We start from the raw sequence: 17793 nt of genomic DNA, 5'->3' as shown, positions 1-17793 counted from the left end.
TGGAAGATATTAACCTATCCTTTTACCTAGAAGCACAAATAGCCTATTTTTTCTAATATTGGGGATAAATGCACATCAGCTAGAGAATTTAATAATGTTAACTTGTAATCAGAAAAATAGTGTGGGTGAGATGACAATCATAGTATCTTCTGAAGGTGATGGTTTCTCTGGTGTTAGAACTGTCTAAAATGTCTCCCTGTTGGTTTTTGAGTTTCTCGTGCTTTTTAATGGCACTTGCATGAGTTAAATAATGAAACACCTGTAGATATGGCTAGGATTATTTCAGTGGCTGTCCACTATGATGTCCTTTGGATAATGCATTTTTCGTAATAGCAAAAGTCTGGAGTTTAACCGTCATTAAAGCAAGTCATTTTGTTCTAATTTAAGTGATTTGAAAATTCTTTCCTCCCCTTAGTCTATTTTTACTCCTGTTTTCACAAAATAATGGAGTTTTTGCTATTCCATTTTATGAGCAGCTTCAGGGCAGCACTGTGTTCACATACTCACAAATGAAGTCCACTGTTATGAAGTTGCAATTTTATTTGTTGCACATGCAAATCAAAACATCAACATTGGAAATTTCTACCTGGTATTTCTCAGTGTTACAAAAGACGTGTTTGAATAGATGTGAGATTTGGAGACTGATGCATTTGTGTGCAGACCAACTAAATGAAACACTTGCTTTGTACAGTACTTGCCCACCAAAGACAGTGCTGACCATTGTTTACACCTCTCAACTTTTGCTTCATGATGTTTTTTTTGGGGATTTTTGTTTAAAGTGACATTTATTTTTTGCATTTTGAGAGCTAATTGTCTTCGACACCCCATTCACATAACAACAGAGGCATTTTGGACTGAACCAACATCCTTGCAATTATTGACCATTAATCTGTGATCAACCGCCTGTGTTACAGCCAACCCAGTACCACATGTTGGGCTGGCTGGAATAAAAAACAATAAATCATCACAATAAGAGAAGATCTATGCAATATTGCATATCTTATAGGCTACCATGTTTGCATGCATCTATGTAACGTAGGTAAATTAATCTGATAGGAAAATATTATGTAGGCTAAGTCATGTTTGACTGTAGGCTACCTTTCAGCAACTACTCTCAAGTGTTAAATCATTATAGGCAGTATGGCTTCTTTTAAAGTGTCACTTTAATATTAAAAGAACATTGTGTACTTCAATCAAGTGCCCAGCTCAAACTCTATGTTCACAAGTTGTTTTCACCACCCATGAGGGCTGGTTAATAAAACTAACATCTATCCATGTGCACATGAGACTTATGCTTCAGTTCAAACATGATATCGCAGTCATTTTGTGTGCCACATCACAAACAGATCAGATTCAGGTGAAGGCCTTATGCCGCTCATATTCCCTGTACCCTCCTGCTGCTGCTGCTGCTGCTGCTGCGTTCAGGGACACTCCCCCATCTTGGCTCACACACCCTCCGTCTAAAGACAGGAGGTCCGCTGACCTGCCAGAGGCTGTCGGAACCGGACAACACCGCTTCAGAGGTAAATCCGTCTACTGCAAAACACTGAACTGTTATTCGTCCTCTTCTCTGTCCTGTTGTTATGTGACTTCGTTTGCAGAAACAGAGTTGGGACAGAGGGGAACTAAGTTAGCAGCAGCAGCAGCAGCAGCAGCAGCTGTGTGTGATGAACTGTGGGCTGCTACAGTGCTGCTAACGTTACCTGCTAGCGGTTAGCTGCCCGGGGTTAGCTCGTATCACGGCGGTGCTAACGCTGCCAGTAAACAGGCTGCCTGGATGTAGTGTTTGAGTGTTTGAAGAAGTTATTTATTCAGGAGACGCTGGTTTCTAGCAGCGACATTAGAGGCCTCCCCTGCCGATACGTCAAATGTTCCCCCCGGAGGCAGAGGGAAGTTGTTCACTTTGCTAACTTAAGTTAGCAGCGGTGTCCATGATGGTAACTAGTTAAAGTTGTGCACACAAAAAAAAATGTCCAAATTAATTGCATAGATGGCATAAGGACAGTGGTACAAGTCGAGTTATTATTAATAGTAGCCGTTCAAAGAGTTGTGTTGGAGTTGATAACATAGTTTGTGTGTGGCAGCCTTCCTCAGTGCAAGTTGATGGCTGAGTGTAACTCAACTCAAAACAGGTAGGACACGTAGCTCCAGATAGTGCAGTGTTATACAAGAGTCCTGCAGTAAACCTTACCTACGGCTATAAGGTTTGGCTTTTTGATGAGCTTTTAAGAAGAATCTTCAAGAGCATATTGAGAGAAATGCTCAACCTCTCTTAAACAGCTTTGTAAAAAACAAACAAGACAAAAAAACAATCCTAACCATTCACATTAACATAACTTTAATGAAGGCAGCAGGCTATTTATTGCAAGGCTGCTGTATTTCAGATTTAGCTTCATGTAGGCTACCTAATAAGATGCTGACTCTATATTCATGATGGTCACTGTTGTCAACAGGTGGAGAGATAATCTGTGAGAGAAAATAAGAGGACGGTCCTAGTAACACAATATCCTACACTCCCTCATCAACAACATGGGGGCCCTTGTCTCACGGTGGAGGGTTTGTATTTACTCTTTTATACTTTATGCTGTTGTTACATAAATTACATTATTGCACATTAGTTGGCAAACACAAAGTTTGTTTATCTTTATAGTCATGGTTATGTTTAATAAGCCCTCACATGTAGCAGGACACAAATAACTCTACCTCACCATAAACTAGATTTACATCACAATTCACATGTAATGATAATACAGCTGTAAGCAAGCACAGACTAAATGAATTGTTCAACTAATAACGGAAGGACGCACATGATGACATGTGAGCAAAAAGCAAAAGTGGGAAGATGAAACAGGAAGTTTCCAGATCCTTTCAAAACACAAAGAGGACTGTTGTTGTAGCAAATGTAATGTTTTATTCACTCTGACTGAGATTTCAAAATGTTTGTCTTGCAGGCTAAACCATCCACTGTAGAGATTTTGGAAGGAATCGATAAGGTACGCGTACCCAAATGTTTCCACATAGATTGCACAAAGGGTTGTTTTGAAGTCTCTAAATCACATATTAGTTTTACATTATTAAGTTTTCCCAAGTAACAAGCTATAAAATATCATAACAAATCTGTGCTCTGTAGTTTACCTTACCTTACCTTACTGCCTTATTCTGCACAGTGCACCTGTGCACAATAAAAGTAAGTTGTTTAGTAATTCATTCTTTTGTCAACAAAGACAAAACTATGTTTATTTATTTTCACATGAAGTGTGTGGATAATATCGTGAGATGGGAAAATGCCTCAAGGAAGGAATTCAATAATACATTTTTGCCTTATTATTTTATACCGTTTATTTTCAAAGATATGCTACACTTTACAACAGATTTCTTGACATCACCTCAGACTGCAGTCAGTCAGTTAGTACAGTCAAATGAGGCATTATAAGTAGAAACTGACCAGAGGTATCTGACATGCTGGACATGTATATATGCATATTATTTTTATAACATGCCGAAATATAGGAAAAGGTATGGGGGTCAAATCATTGGTGCTCAGTGACCACTTAGGCCTGATTTTAAAATAGAAACAAAGCGGTTGAGGTTGTGTTGTGTAAGCATGAATCTTCTGACTATAAAACCGACGTGTAATTGATCTCTAAATCAGCTCTTCATTTGCTGAGTGATGAAGCTTAGTGCTCTTCTACAGTTATGCAAGTGTAAGGCTATTTTCAGCACCTGTCCTTGGTGCAAGAGACACTATACATACACTGAAGAGGTCAGGTGGCTTTGAAGTTGGGAATACATGAGACTCGGATGCAGTTGTTTCTTCTAGGCAAATTCAGTAATTTCTCACAACAATATGATTTGAATGTACAGATTTTTCATGTGCACAACTACACTGCAATTGTACAACCATGTTATACAATGCAACGCTAAATATAGGGGATCAGTTTATCCAGGGCTTAGAGTGACAGACACACATGTTACAGAACCATAGTAAGAGTCGATCCTATTCTGTGCACAAGCTATTTTTGGATGGGGTGACCGGCACTTAAAGCGGTGGTGTAAGATTTCCATTTTAAAGATAAGCAGGTCATTTGCTAATTATGAAATGATAATGAATCACACAAATAAATTGTCTGTACATAGCCTGAAATGACAAATGCACGCCAAGTCATTTTTAGTAATCAGACTTATTAATAAGCAAAAAGAAATAAACTGTGTATGACTAACCTGCAGACTACTGTTCACATGTGTGAAGGTAAAATGTTCAATACTTGTTTTGGAATAAATAAACATCGAAGCATCATCATATACATTTTCCTAAAACTGACTATTAATTTCTGAAGTAACACCCAATCCAAAAAGGAATCTGCGAAAGAAACTTTTTCATGTATTTGCAATTACTTTGACGTTTTAGGAATGTGTTTGTACAAATTTAACAAGCATTTCTTTTCAACAGGATATACAGATCTTTGAAGACTATAGTGAGAAGTATCAAAGGCAGCTGAAGATATGGGTTGGGCGACTGCTTCTCTACTCGTCTCTGCTCTACTTGATGACATGTGTAGTTGTGTATTTCTGGTACCTGCCTGAAAAGTTAATGGAACGGCTTATATTGTCTCTTCCCTTCTTAATATTTCCCCTATTGTAAGTATACAAGTTAATCAAGCACTTAATTCGCCAATGCCTAACAAAATAACCAAATAACCATAATTTTCTTTTCCCTCTAGAGTGTGGTTACTGCGTAAAGTGCTCATAGTTTTTTTCTCACGAAGAACTGAAAGAAATAGTAAGGTCCTTTTTTTTTTTTGCTATTGATAGATACAAAACTAAAACTTTTTTTTTGTGCACGTGTTGAATCTTAACAAACTTTTTTCTTTTCTTTTTTTCAGATGACAAATTACAGGATCTTAAAGCACAAAAAAGGAAAATAGTAAGTGACATTTTCATATTTTTCTAGTTTTACATGTTGTTGGTTTACCCTCAAGTTTGATCTATAGATTTTCCTTGCTTTCTAGTTGAAAGACTTGACCCAAATGTGAGTGTCGACTTTGAAATAGCCCCCTGTATTGTTCAAAACAAAACATAATGTTGAGTTTTAGCATCAACATTATTATGATGATGTTTGTGTATCGTGGTTTAAAGGCTCAGGCATACACCATTTTAGACTAAAAAAATAATTTTCATGCTACAAAAATGCAATGCTTCAAGAGCACCATGATTCTTTTCACATGTCAGTGGACACATTAGAGAAGGAAATAGCTCATTTGAATTTCACTACTACTGTATATTAAATGTTTTTGTATTCTCATTAATGTGTTATTGAACCCATGGGTAGATCAATGTATGTATTATTCAAATGTAATCATTGAATGAAAAACAAAGTATTTTCTTAAACAAGTTTCTCTCTGGTATGAAGATACGCCTCATGTAGCAAATATGAAACAGTTAGTCAGGTGATAATGCATCAGCAAAAGAGTTACACACAATAGCGTCCTATCAAAGTTAGAAATAAGCACGTCATATTAATTTCTTTATGTTTTATTATTATTAAGATGTGACGGTGTCACTCAGAGCAGCACTAGTAGCCATAAACTGGAAAAATTGCATTGTATCTTTTGACTTGTCACTTTTAGCTCTTCCTGCACATCACAGATCTTAAACTCTCTCAGATGTCCTTGAAATCACTTTTAAGCTTGAGAGAACTGCAAAGTAACATTTCAAAAAGAAATTGTCATCCATTTGTGGCATTTTGCTGGAAGATACTTGCTGATCTAATCTTACTAATCCAGACAGAATTTGATTGGTACAGTGACTTAACCCAGTAAACCACTCTGCTAATGTCACTTTAATTAATAGCATTTAGTGCAGGAAAGAAATAAATCTGAGAAATTGCTTGTCATCCTCTGTCAAGTCTAATAACTTTCAATAATTAGGGCTGATGGATTTTCACACTCTCCATTATCGAAGTAGTGAATGTAATTATTCTTCATATTATATGTAAACATTTAGAAATGTTTGGTACTTACGTTAAATGAAGATGTACAGAAGTTCCTGTTGCCTTTTTCTCAATCATGTTTATTTGTAACGTTATGGTAGATGATTGTGGAATATCATGTGTGTTTTATGAGAGGCATATTAATTACATTAGGTGATCAGCTAATTACATGGCAATAGAGTTGCTGTTACTTAGGAATAATCTCTCTGTAACATGTATTGGAAAATAAAATTGATCTACTATGATGTAATGCCTTTTCATACCTGTCTGTTCTCCAGCTTGAAGAAGTTATGGAAACTGAGACATACAAAAACGCCAAGATGATTCTGGAGAGATTCGATCCTGATTCCAAGAAAAATATTGTGAGTTATTTAGTATGTTCTTTGTAATATTAATATGTACTTAATGTCTATATGTGTTGTATTCATGTCTGTAACTGTATTTATACTTGCTCATGCCCTTTTTTGTTGTCTTTGTGAAGGAGATGGAATCCACTCCGGTTGGACCTCAGATGACTCCAAAACCAGGACAAGGTAACGCTGCATCCTGAAGAAGACAGCATTAATTTTCTTACTCTCCTCTGCCATTTCATATGTACCACTGTGAAGCAACCTGCTCTGTTTTCTGTGTCAGAGCTCCGCCAGCGCAATGTCATCCCAAAGACCCCAGTGATGGTGAATCCTGCCGCTGCTGCCCGCCCTCCCCTTGCCTCTGGGCCCACCTATCCTGGACGATCTGCCCACTCTGCTCCAGGTGGACCCCCAGAGAGGGGCCTGTCGGCTATAGCCGCTCAGCAGAGCTTGATGAGGAAGCCCGTGACCCCTGGAACACCTGTTCCAGGAGTTGGTGAGTTACCTGCACACAGGGGGACCACATCATAATGTGGTCGATTAAGGTGTGATTTACTCTTCCCTGGCTCTGTGTCCCAGTTGCTCTAGACTCAGCGGTGTGTGTTGTCAGCAGGGGTGCTATATGTTATACAGGAGTTGTAATGGTTAATTGTATTAATGCTTTTTTCGAAAATCTTACTAAATGGTTCAACCTTTCTCAAATGCGGGTATAATTGTGAACAAATTTTAAAAAAAGGTAGCAGCTTTTGACACAGTCTTTTACAGTATTTACCTGGAGAATATGATTCTCATGCATTACTACATCTGTGAATGATTTTAAAGATTTCAAAGCCAGCCGGCAAACAGGATGCAAAACTTTCCATAGAACAGTTGTTGTATATGGAAGACATCTGTGGAGTGTAGAGGTATTGAATATTCAATACAAATTATTTCTGGACTATGAACACTCAATAGAAGATGCAAATAAGTACAAACAGTAAAGGAAATGTGCTCCTAGAGGAAGCTGCATGCTGTAATTGCCATGTGGAATGCCAACTGTGAGGTATGCACGAAGCAGGATTACATTAACTGTGATTAATTAGCCAGACCTGCGTTTGTTCTCTGGGCAATGGTGTTGGAATCTCACTAAATGTCTTTTAATGCTTGGTGAAATTGCCTTTGGCATTGGGAGCACCTCACAAATGGTTTACATGACTTGATGTTATCACCTGCTTCTGTTGAAAATTGAAAGTGAAAAGCAATTTGATACAAAGAGTCACCACAGAGTTTCCATATGTTGGTAAATTAATAACCAGCAGGATACTGAGACTCTGCCAAGTCTCACAGAAATGACCAGTCATCTTCCTATGATTGCTCTTGATGTTAGATTATATTAATTACCACGCACCGACACAGCAGGGATTCTGGACGTGCTTTGCAAGTGAGATCCAGTGTAAAGTCATTAAGAGAAAGGAGCAGGTTTTTGTAAAAATTCATCACGGTTTGTGCAGTAAACTGTGAATCTGGGGCGCACTGCTTCACAGAGCCTTTTACTGTAAGCAGGACTGTTTATTGCATTTTTTTAAATTCAAGACTGCCGACTGTGTCTAACAGGCATTGATGTTGTGCTATTACAGGGATGCATCCACCAGGTCCACCCCTGGCCAGACCCGTGTTCCCAAGGGAAAGAGGCGCCATGGACAGAGTCATTGAGTATCTTGTTGGAGATGGGCCTCAGAACAGGTACACAACCCCTGTTCTTATACAAAGACAATCTCTTGTCAGGAATATATTTACATGCACAGTCCATTCGCATTCGCTAGTTTCTTATGCATCACACTAAAATGCGATAATTGTGGAATACCTATGACTTTATAAATGACAACTTCTCGAACTGTGATAATGCATTTGATATCTTAAAAGTAACTTAATTCCACTTCTGTTCAGTTAGAGCTGTGGGTTGCATTATTGTATTTATCAATAAAAAAAGATTTTTTACGTAATATGATGCCACTGTACTCTATGCTGTCCTCACTGGATCGTCTTTCCTCCCTCACAGATACGCTCTCATATGTCAGCAGTGTCTGTCCCATAACGGCATGGCATTAAAAGAGGAATTTGAATACATCGGTAAGACTTTGAAAAACACAACACTCTTTGTCAGTCTCCATCAAACACTGTGCCTTCATTTGCCCTCTAGCATTTGGCAGTGTAGTATATCATATGGCTCTTAAATGCCTCTGCCACCGCCGACCCCTGTAAGCAAAAACAGCTGAAGATTGAATATGCAAACCAGTGCTACACATCAATCTGAAGTGTTTATGCATCTCAGGCGTTTTTTGTCATTGGTTCATATTCATGTATATTAATCCATGTCTGTTTGAGAATGTATTAGTGAGGTGACATAAACTATACGTATGGTGTTTTATTTGTGTTGTTTCAGCCTTCCGTTGTGCGTATTGTTATTTCTTGAACCCCGCGAGAAAGACCAGACCTCAGGCACCCAGGCTCCCCGAGGTTACTGGTGAAATGAAGATGTCACCTGAGACACCCCTACCATCGTCTGAAGTAGATGATGACCAGTCTGCTTTAGGTAATAATGACACTCGAGTACCACACAAGGAATATACCTCTAAATTGTAATGGCCATGCATGTAATCAGACGTTAATGCGTAGGGTTAGTGTTAGTAATTTAAGTAATTAATGCAACAATTTCTTCTTCCTTATTTATTTTTTGACTCATTTGAAATGCATGCAAATCTAAACAGAAATATTTTTTGTTTAATTATCAGGGAAATCCAAGCTCTCTGATGCATCTGCTGAAACAGACACCCAGGAACCAGGCACAACAACGCCCGAGTCCAATTCTGTGTCAGACGGCCAAAGCACCCCCGAGTCGCAAGACCTGCCCGCTGAGAAATCTGACGGAGAGCAAGATTTGTCTGCAATGGAAGTGGAATGAAATGCTGGCGTAGTGACTTCAACACAAGGCAGGCTGGAACTTTATTTTGTCTTTGAACAAACACGATAACTTTAAGTAGCTGCCGTAAGTTTGAATAACACGGTTGATGAACCAGCAGCTGATTTTCAACTTACAGTACACAATGCCCTTTCTTTTCAGAATTGTTTTTATAGTCCTAGCAATAGTAATGAATTGAGCCACAGAGCACTAGTATTTAGTAGCAATTGCCAAACATGTCTTTCTAGTAAAGATTACATGTCCTGCCCATTTTGATAACATCTTATTGATAGCAATGAGGATGATACTAAATTGGGTTGTTTTTGATGTAGTATAGGGAAAGTCTTTTTCCATGTTTCTTTTCCATATTTTATTGGTTTTGGACTGAATTCTTACATCTATGTGGGTTAACAGGAAACTGCAGAAACAAAACATGAAATATTTTGTGGGAAAATAATTTTTTATTTATGGGGAATTATTTATAAATATTTTTCTACATTGCAGTGCCTTTCATTACCATGTTGACTGGGGTTCTCTCTAGCACAGTGGTGCTAATAAACTGTTTACACACCCATGGTACCATAATAGGAATGCACTTACAGTATGTATTTATTATTGAAAGGGAGAAGATTTATGTCGGTACTGTGCACCTGCTTTAAGTGCCTTTTTATATTTTAAGCCTCTGCCTCATAGTATTGTCGATACATCATATTTACATATAGACAATAAAGTCATTTAACTGTTTTCAGTCTTATGTGACAGTATCTGCTGAATGTCTGAATTCTATTCTGTATAAATAATATTAAATAAAAATTTGACAACATCTGCGTACACGTGCTCAGGATCACAGTCATTTTATATGATGCATGAAAACACAATTGATCCCTGCAAGATTTTCAAAAGTAATTCTGCATTAACATTAAAATATGAATAGACTAACCTGTAAATAGCCATGCTGACAGCAGCCCGCCTTTATTCCTGTTACTGGTGTTGTGTGTTTTAAATTGGTGCCCCTTTCCTTTGTCCAGTGTCTCACCACGGAGTATGTAACAGTCCATTTTCATTAGCAGGCCAATTTTAGCTTGTGATCATTTTATTTTAGCTCATTGATCATTTCAGACAGCGTAAGATAATGGTGCTGACGCAGAGCCCGGCCGGTCTTGATTGCTTGACCCTCTTCATTTGCAACAAGAAAAGTCATTGTGGCTACAGATCTGTTCCCTGCCATCACATAACCCTTCTCCCCTGAAGATACACCATAAACTATTGGTGAGGTGAGGTCAACACCTCACATCTTCCATGGGTCTTGATAATGTATGTTTACAGAGACATGACCTCCTGGGCCTTGTAATGCATCAATGTGACACCGACAGTAACGCCTGATTCCACCGCATGCTGTTTGAGGTTGACCTCTGACTAGAGCCAAACAGGGGAAAAAAATGGGACATCAATAGGACAATGTTTGGATGTTTTCACACCATTGGGAGGTTGTTGAGTATACATAGGCTGCACATGTGCATCATCATAAGTAATATATCACAAAAGATCTCTGTGCTGTATGTTTGAGTAATATTTTTTGATCCTTCAGCACTGAATCATTTCTTGACAGTTTGTAGTTTATAGTCAGAGGAATTATTATATGTGTGGGAGGTTTTCAGCTCTATAACAACATTTTGTTTTTTGTTTGGGTTTTTTCTCCCCCTCTGTACAATGCTTGAAGAATTTCAGACACATAGAAAAATCACAGAGATTTGGAGGTTACTCAGGAACAAAAGTAAAATGTATTCTTGGCTATAGTTAAACCGCTTTGCCTTTGAAGGTATTACATTTACTCTGCTACTAGCGTTTGTATAGTGACATGATTTTATCCAGTCAGAAACAGAAGACTGTTATTGGGACAGTCAATATATAGGATGGCCCTTCGACTCTCTTATCGGGATGTTTACACTGTTGTCATAGTCTGCACCTAATTGGCTATCATCTCAACCTATTACGTGAACAATACAAAGAAATACTCGCCATATAATGCGAAAACAAAGGATGCACCCGCTGGCTTTTTGTGTCCCATTGTCCAAACACTCACAGGATTACATCTGGATTGCTATCATGGAAACACTAATTGATTTTCAAGGATGACAAATGACATACAAAGCCCCAGTGCCAAGGTAATTTTGAGCAAGCGATGAAAATGTACAGTGGGGCTGTCCCAAGGTTCATAGTTCTTTTCATACTCATCTCTCACATGTGCATTGGAGGCCACTTGACTTAAATTTATACTGATCTTTTATTTATACCCAGAAAAAATGGCAGATAAGAAACATAAGTGTTCTTGATATTGTGTTTTGTCATATCTAGCAGCCAAAGATTGAAATCCTGCGAAACAATTTTCTGAAGAAATGAAAGAGCGTGCCCTCCTGAACCCTGGAGGAAAATAACCCCGCGGTGCGAAGCAGAATATGAAACAGAGGCACAGAATAAGTAAAATAGACAAGTGCACCAGGCTTGTCACTTTTCCATTTGCTGCCCCCGAGTGTGAGCACTTCAAAATTCTCCTCATCTCAGCGAAGGCCTTCATCGTTATGCTCTATCTACTGTACTGAATACGAAAAAAGCACCATATCAGACATAGGTAATAAAGAAGGGGGTTTTAAAGATTTACCATGTTTCTGTCAATCATGAAGTACAATGCAACAGGAAGAACAACAAAGTCATAAAGCATGCAGCATAAGCCATTCTGCAGTGGAGACGATGTGGAAAATGCTGAGATGAGTGTCACAGAAACAGTTAACATGGTTGTGATATTAGACATCACCATTGGCTCTTGACAACAGCATCATTACACAGTAATAAGAGCACAATCTCCTTCAGAGAAGCATTAAAATCAAATTAGATTATACAAGAGCTTGGCTTGATGAGCATTCGAGGGGTGATGGTTCTCGAGCAGTGGATCTCCAGGCTATTACTGTGAAACTCTTCAGCTGCTTGGACTTGGAATTGCCACTTGACAAAGTTGAGTGGCTTCGCACAAAAGGTCATCAGCTTCCGAGAAATTAGTTTTTAAAATTCAAGTCATTTGAAGCCTACAGGCCCAGACGGATGGGTTTCCTTTTTTTTTCTTCACCCCCATGTTCTATCTGTCAAATCACAAATGAATGCTGCTGAATGCATGATGCCGGCAATAAACCACTGCGCTGTAGTTTATACCAGAGTGACATTCAGGGATCAGAGAGCATTGTCATTCTCTGATCCCTCCTGAACTCATTACACCATTGAGCGATGACATTTGCTTGAGCACAATACGGTTTGACAATTATTACTGCAAACAATCCACTGTTGCACCTTGATTATATATTAAACTAAACAAGAGCTTTTAGAGAGACAACATACGTATGGAAATGTCTATTTCATCACAGTATTAAAAAACTGTCTCGCTTAAAATTGAGTTACTTGCATATCCTGAATTAGATTCCAACACTGTACCAGAATTTATTTTGGCTGTTTGTGCTTTTAATGTTCCTGCTCATGCATAATTTCTGGGCTTGACAATTGATATATTGATTAATTTTATATAGTGCTATGGTGGAACATGCCCTGGGAATCAATAACATAAAAACAAGGTTAACCTAAATTTACAAGTCCTGTCATACGCAGCATAATAATTCAATTACAGAGCAGACTCAAAGCACAAGAGATGACACTTTCTCTGTTTGTTTGTTTTTTTTTTTTTGCTGTTTTACTTAAGTATCACATGTTTCTGAGGAAGGATGCTCAAGAAACCGCCAAAATCAGAAAAGCGACGAGAGGGAATGAAAGGCCAAAACAACACACCCGTGCCTCTACCTCATGTGGAAATCATACAAAGCATCCTGCAGGCAGCAGGTTCATTTTATAGCTTCATCTATTACCACACTGTCATTGTTAATTGTCTTCTTTTTACCTCTGCAGGATTCTCCAAATTGGTCCTATCGAATGTGACAGGAGGAAGAGCATTAAGCATCTGACAAGATGATATCTAAGTTCAATTTCCTACCCCTCACCTGATTTATACCTGAAGCAGATCATTTTCCTCTCTGTCATAAAGACCTCTATAAATCAGTGGTGCTTATGGAAGCACTACAGAACAGGGTCCCTGGATTTGTATCCCCTGTGTTTGCTATTAGGAAGCCATTACAGCCACATTTTCCTCCTTCAAACAAAAATGATCAAATCTAATACTGGCAAGATTAGAGAGATAAAGAGAGAAAGCGCTGGCAGAGCTGTTCAACACAGTCCGCTATCTAAACAATATGCTCTAAACTCAATAAAAAACAGGGCTTTTTGCTGGTGACACCATTATCCATCTGTTTGGACAAAATTGCTGTATCATGGTATAAATCTGCGATACAAGTGACATATCCGCTAAAATAAAAGGGAACATTAACTGCTCTATCTTCTAGAGGCCATGGGACTAGCTGGCTATAAGCTCAGTCAAGTGTGATGGCAGTTATACTGTGTTTTACTAGACTGCAGACAATTATACTTTGCTCCTCTCCCCTAAGAAGACAAACTGCCATGGCTTCAGCTGAAATGATTTCAAATAGATTTTCCAAAATGTCTGTCGCCAGATTGCTTCCATACATTATTTCACTTAAATGGAGAGAAAAAAAGAGGGAGCAAATCCACAAATCAATCACAACAGCCCACTTTACCAGATGGAAAGACGAGAGCTTTCAGTGTGTGTGTGTGTGTGTGTGTGTGTGTGTGTTGAAGACCTGCAGAGAGAGACAGTTATAAGATGTGCACGGTCCTGTCTCTGCTATGTGTCTCACTCATCCTGAAGATGACTTAGAGTATCTACTTTGTGTGGTGACCTAGCAGGGCTGTAAGAGCGGAATAATGTATATAATGAACTGACCCGCCAACTTCTGACTAGTTCAACAACTAGTTCATTTAACCAATCATGCATAATCCATTAAGAGGGGAGTAAAACATGTTACATACTGATAATGTTTTGATAAAAGGTAGACTATATGATTGATAAATGATAGGTAGCCTACTACTACTTAGATTTTTTTCTGTGATACACAGCCAAACTATTACTTGGTTGATTAAGTAGTAAATTGAATTGACAGAAAATCTGAAATATTCATAAATGTTTGTAATTTTTCAGTTTTCTTTTAGGTTAATAATATGAATAATTTTCTGATATTTTTGATGTTTTGATTGTTGTTCAGAAAAAAATCAAATGCTTTAGAGGTGTAATTGTGTCAGAATGTCTCAGTATTTTCAGGAAATGCACTTTTTTCCAGTTTGGAAGGCTATTGTTATTTTTACTCAAGCTCTGGATACCTTCTCCAAATCTCCACCTAAATGTCGTTTCTGTCTCTTCCTAAGCACCTGCATAGAGACATCGATGCCAAACTTGTGATCAGCCAATAGGAACTCAGGATTTCCAGGTCAACATCCAATCAGAGAAGGACAAAAAACAAACAATCAAGCTAAAGGGGGAAACGCCTGCTACTAACGACCATGACCTGTCAGCTACATTGTGTGAGGAAAAGTTGGTAAATTCCTACATTAGTTTTTGGGTGGTAACACAGAGAATTTCAAATATTGTCGTAGACTGGCTCTGGTGGCAACTGTCTTTAAAAAAAGGCAGTTACGTAACGTCAGTCGTGCAGGTGGAGAACAATGGTTTTAAATGAGCTAGCTAGCTAGCGATAAATTGCTAACGCTAAATAAACAGACAAACTGCAGCGCTTTGTACCTGGAAACAACTTGAATGGTGAGTGAATAATAAATAACCACGCTGTTCTCATTGCGGTTGAATACGTCCATTACATTGACCTTTTTAAATCACCGTAGGAGTATCTATTAGTAGGAGTAGCCGACAGCCACAACCACTGAGCTACAGTAAAGCTAGAAGACTTGGGCCTGACTGTGACAGGTACAGCGTAGGTAAGCACTGATTTCCCCCTGTTTCCCCTGTTATAACGCCGTTACCGCTACTGACAATAAAATGCGGCGTTACTTGACTCAAGGAGTCCCATCACAAAATAATACACCCATTAAAGTGCACCTTATGATACACATTTTCTTTGTCAGTCCGTCAGCCAGTGGGGGGAAAGCCTGTGCGGAGGGAAACTGCGTGAGTTGGTAAGTTCCAGTAAACGGGGAGAGGTTTGGGGGTCCAAAGTACTTGGACATTTTCCAAGTAATTTGACATATTTCAGCATTTTTATAAAAACGTAACGCAATCGTTACTTTCCCTGGTAATTAGTTACTTTTAAAATATTGTAATTCTGTTACTAACTCAGTTACTCTTTGGAGAAAGTAACTATAACTAATTACTTTTTTTTTAAAGTAACGTGCCCAGCCTGTGTGTTGTTAAAAGTGTAGATGCAGAGCTGGTGAGTCAGACTGTGAAGTGGAAGTGTTTGATGGATTAAGTTAAATGAAAGTAAACAGTAGCAGCAACCCAAGTGCAGCTGCAACACCATTTTAGCAGTATACAGAAGATGAAATCTAATTGTGCCTGCTAACTAAGTGCTGCTGCTAGTTTTATCTGTTTTTTTTTAATTTAGCAAATATGAAATGAGGACCAAATAAAGTAAATTGTGGTTTGTTTATTTCCGTCGTTTTGTTTGTGCACCCAGTTCAGTTCAAATACTTTATCCGTCCCTAGGGTGGCAATTTGAGGCAAGCTGGGTTTCCAAACATAAAAACAAGACCAAACAATCCATTCACACACATACAAACGTAAGTAAAAATGCAACATTTATTCATGCGATCATAAAAGTATAATAACAGCAAAGCTAAAAGATAGGATCAAAGTGGCCAATTGATAGATGAAGAACAGTGTCCAACAATACAAAGACACAGCTCTATGCAGTGCGAGATTTTCCAACATGAACAGTATTGTGCAAACACACTTGCAAATTGTAATGACTTGTAACATCTTTTTGCCTTAACCTGCAGTTTGTTCTGTTGTGCTGTAAAGAAAACTACTGGCTCACTGGAAATGCAATTGACAAATAATTGTTAAATGGGATTTAATTGATTGTGTATTGAGTAAATATTATAAATTTGTAAGTTTGTACACAGTGAGCACATGAGAAACACAGGGGTAGGAAGATTTAGGCCTGTAGTTTGATAGCTTAGTTTGAACTGGTGGTGACTCATGTTTACTCTGGTCTTACCAGAATCTCCTGTCAGGTTCACATCTAATGTGGGCGCGGCGATCTGGATGATCTGGATGTGGGTATGTATTTTTCCTATACTGTCACTTTTATCCCTAGAAAGAAAATAAATCAACTTTTTTTTTTTTTTTTTTACTGGATTCATGTGTTGTTGTACTGCATGGTTTTTAGTTGGTTGGACTGACCAGGACGTTCTGACATGCACCTCTGCCCCCTGTGACTGTGAAAAAAATGAATGATACAATGAAAGAATTCCCAGAGGGCGTGTCGCTTATTCAGTTCTAGTTTGCTGCTCTTCTATTCAACACAGCAGAGAAAAGAAATTACAGGTTTGATTAAACCAATGTGCACGTGGAGACATGCCCCAAATCCTAATTGTATACAATCAATTGTATTGTGAGTGAATAAAAACCAACCAAATGGGCATATATATCTAAATATTGAAGACATGTATTGTGACACAAGCCAGACAACACATGGGCATGCACCGTGTACTTGGAGCAAGCAACACTATACTCAATTAAAAGACCTGCACAAATCCTGTTGTGTGTTTTAGGAAACAGTCGTAGACATTACGACACTGCTGCAATTCAGCATTATAGTCATGCACATTTATTATGTTTACTCTGGATGGCTCAAACAACCATGCATGACTCAATCCATCTCAGTTTTGTGCAGATAGAGATGTGTGTGAGATAAATACATGCACAAAAACTGCCACAAATGTGCAAAAATTTGTGCTGAATTGAAACAACAGATAAATTAAGGAGCTGCTTCGCTGATTTCCATTTTCTAAATGAAAGAATTATAGCCTCTCAGGGCTCTTTATCATCATTTTTATTTTCTTTGTGTTTCTTCCATAATGTGTCAATTATATTGTAATGTCTGAACAAAGATGTACAATAATCTACTTTATTTTACCCGGTCTGTGTGTGACCCATGGTTACTACAAAGATACTGTACCTGAGATGAGCCTGGAAAATCATTAGTAAATCTCCGTGTCACTATAATGATGTGCAGATGAAACAATATGTAGGAATTAGGCAAAATTGCAGTGATGAACAAAGCAACAAATGTTTTGTTTACAGCAATGAGAAATATGATAGCCGATGAAAGTGTCACTGAAAAGGTCATAAATAACTTTCAAATGACACTGCACAGGGATTGCTTTCTGTTTATACTGTACTGTTTACAGGTAAATCTTACCTGCTAGAGGGAGGTCAGGCCACGAGAATCAGCGCTGACTTTTTAATCTCTTGTCACCTAAGTATTTCTTTTTGTGTAATTACTGCATGCCTCTCTTTGAATTAGTGCTTGCATATCTGGGTACTATCTACT

At 38.3% G+C, this 17793-nt stretch overlaps 1 protein-coding gene across 1 annotated transcript; it reads left to right on the top strand.

Moving 5' to 3' along the window:
* Positions 1-1358: 1358 nt before the first annotated feature.
* On the top strand, positions 1359-10100 carry lnpa (limb and neural patterns a). The gene is made up of 13 exons (XM_085764909.1): positions 1359-1523; positions 2454-2556; positions 2952-2993; positions 4451-4638; positions 4722-4780; positions 4884-4924; positions 6268-6351; positions 6471-6522; positions 6623-6835; positions 7956-8061; positions 8378-8448; positions 8762-8911; positions 9111-10100. Exons 2-13 carry the CDS (start codon positions 2530-2532, stop codon positions 9278-9280), a joined length of 1203 nt encoding a protein of 400 aa, XP_085621035.1. The 5' UTR covers positions 1359-1523; positions 2454-2529; the 3' UTR covers positions 9281-10100.
* The last annotated feature ends 7693 nt before the right edge of the window (positions 10101-17793 follow it).

The sequence above is a fragment of the Trachurus japonicus genome, chromosome 21 (assembly GCF_045865225.1).
Source record: "Trachurus japonicus isolate A0001 chromosome 21, Traja_1.0".
NCBI lineage: Eukaryota > Metazoa > Chordata > Actinopteri > Carangiformes > Carangidae > Trachurus > Trachurus japonicus.
This window is presented reverse-complemented; position numbering and strand designations above follow the sequence as displayed.

Excerpts from the sequence above, each read along its gene's own strand:
- lnpa (XM_085764909.1), top strand. The coding sequence starts at position 2,530 with ATGGGGGCCCTTGTCTCACGGTGGAGG. Across the intron at positions 4,781-4,883 it reads ACGAAGAACTGAAAGAAATA|ATGACAAATTACAGGATCTT; the intron begins GTAAGGTCCTTT and ends TCTTTTTTTCAG. Across the intron at positions 6,836-7,955 it reads AACACCTGTTCCAGGAGTTG|GGATGCATCCACCAGGTCCA; the intron begins GTGAGTTACCTG and ends GTGCTATTACAG.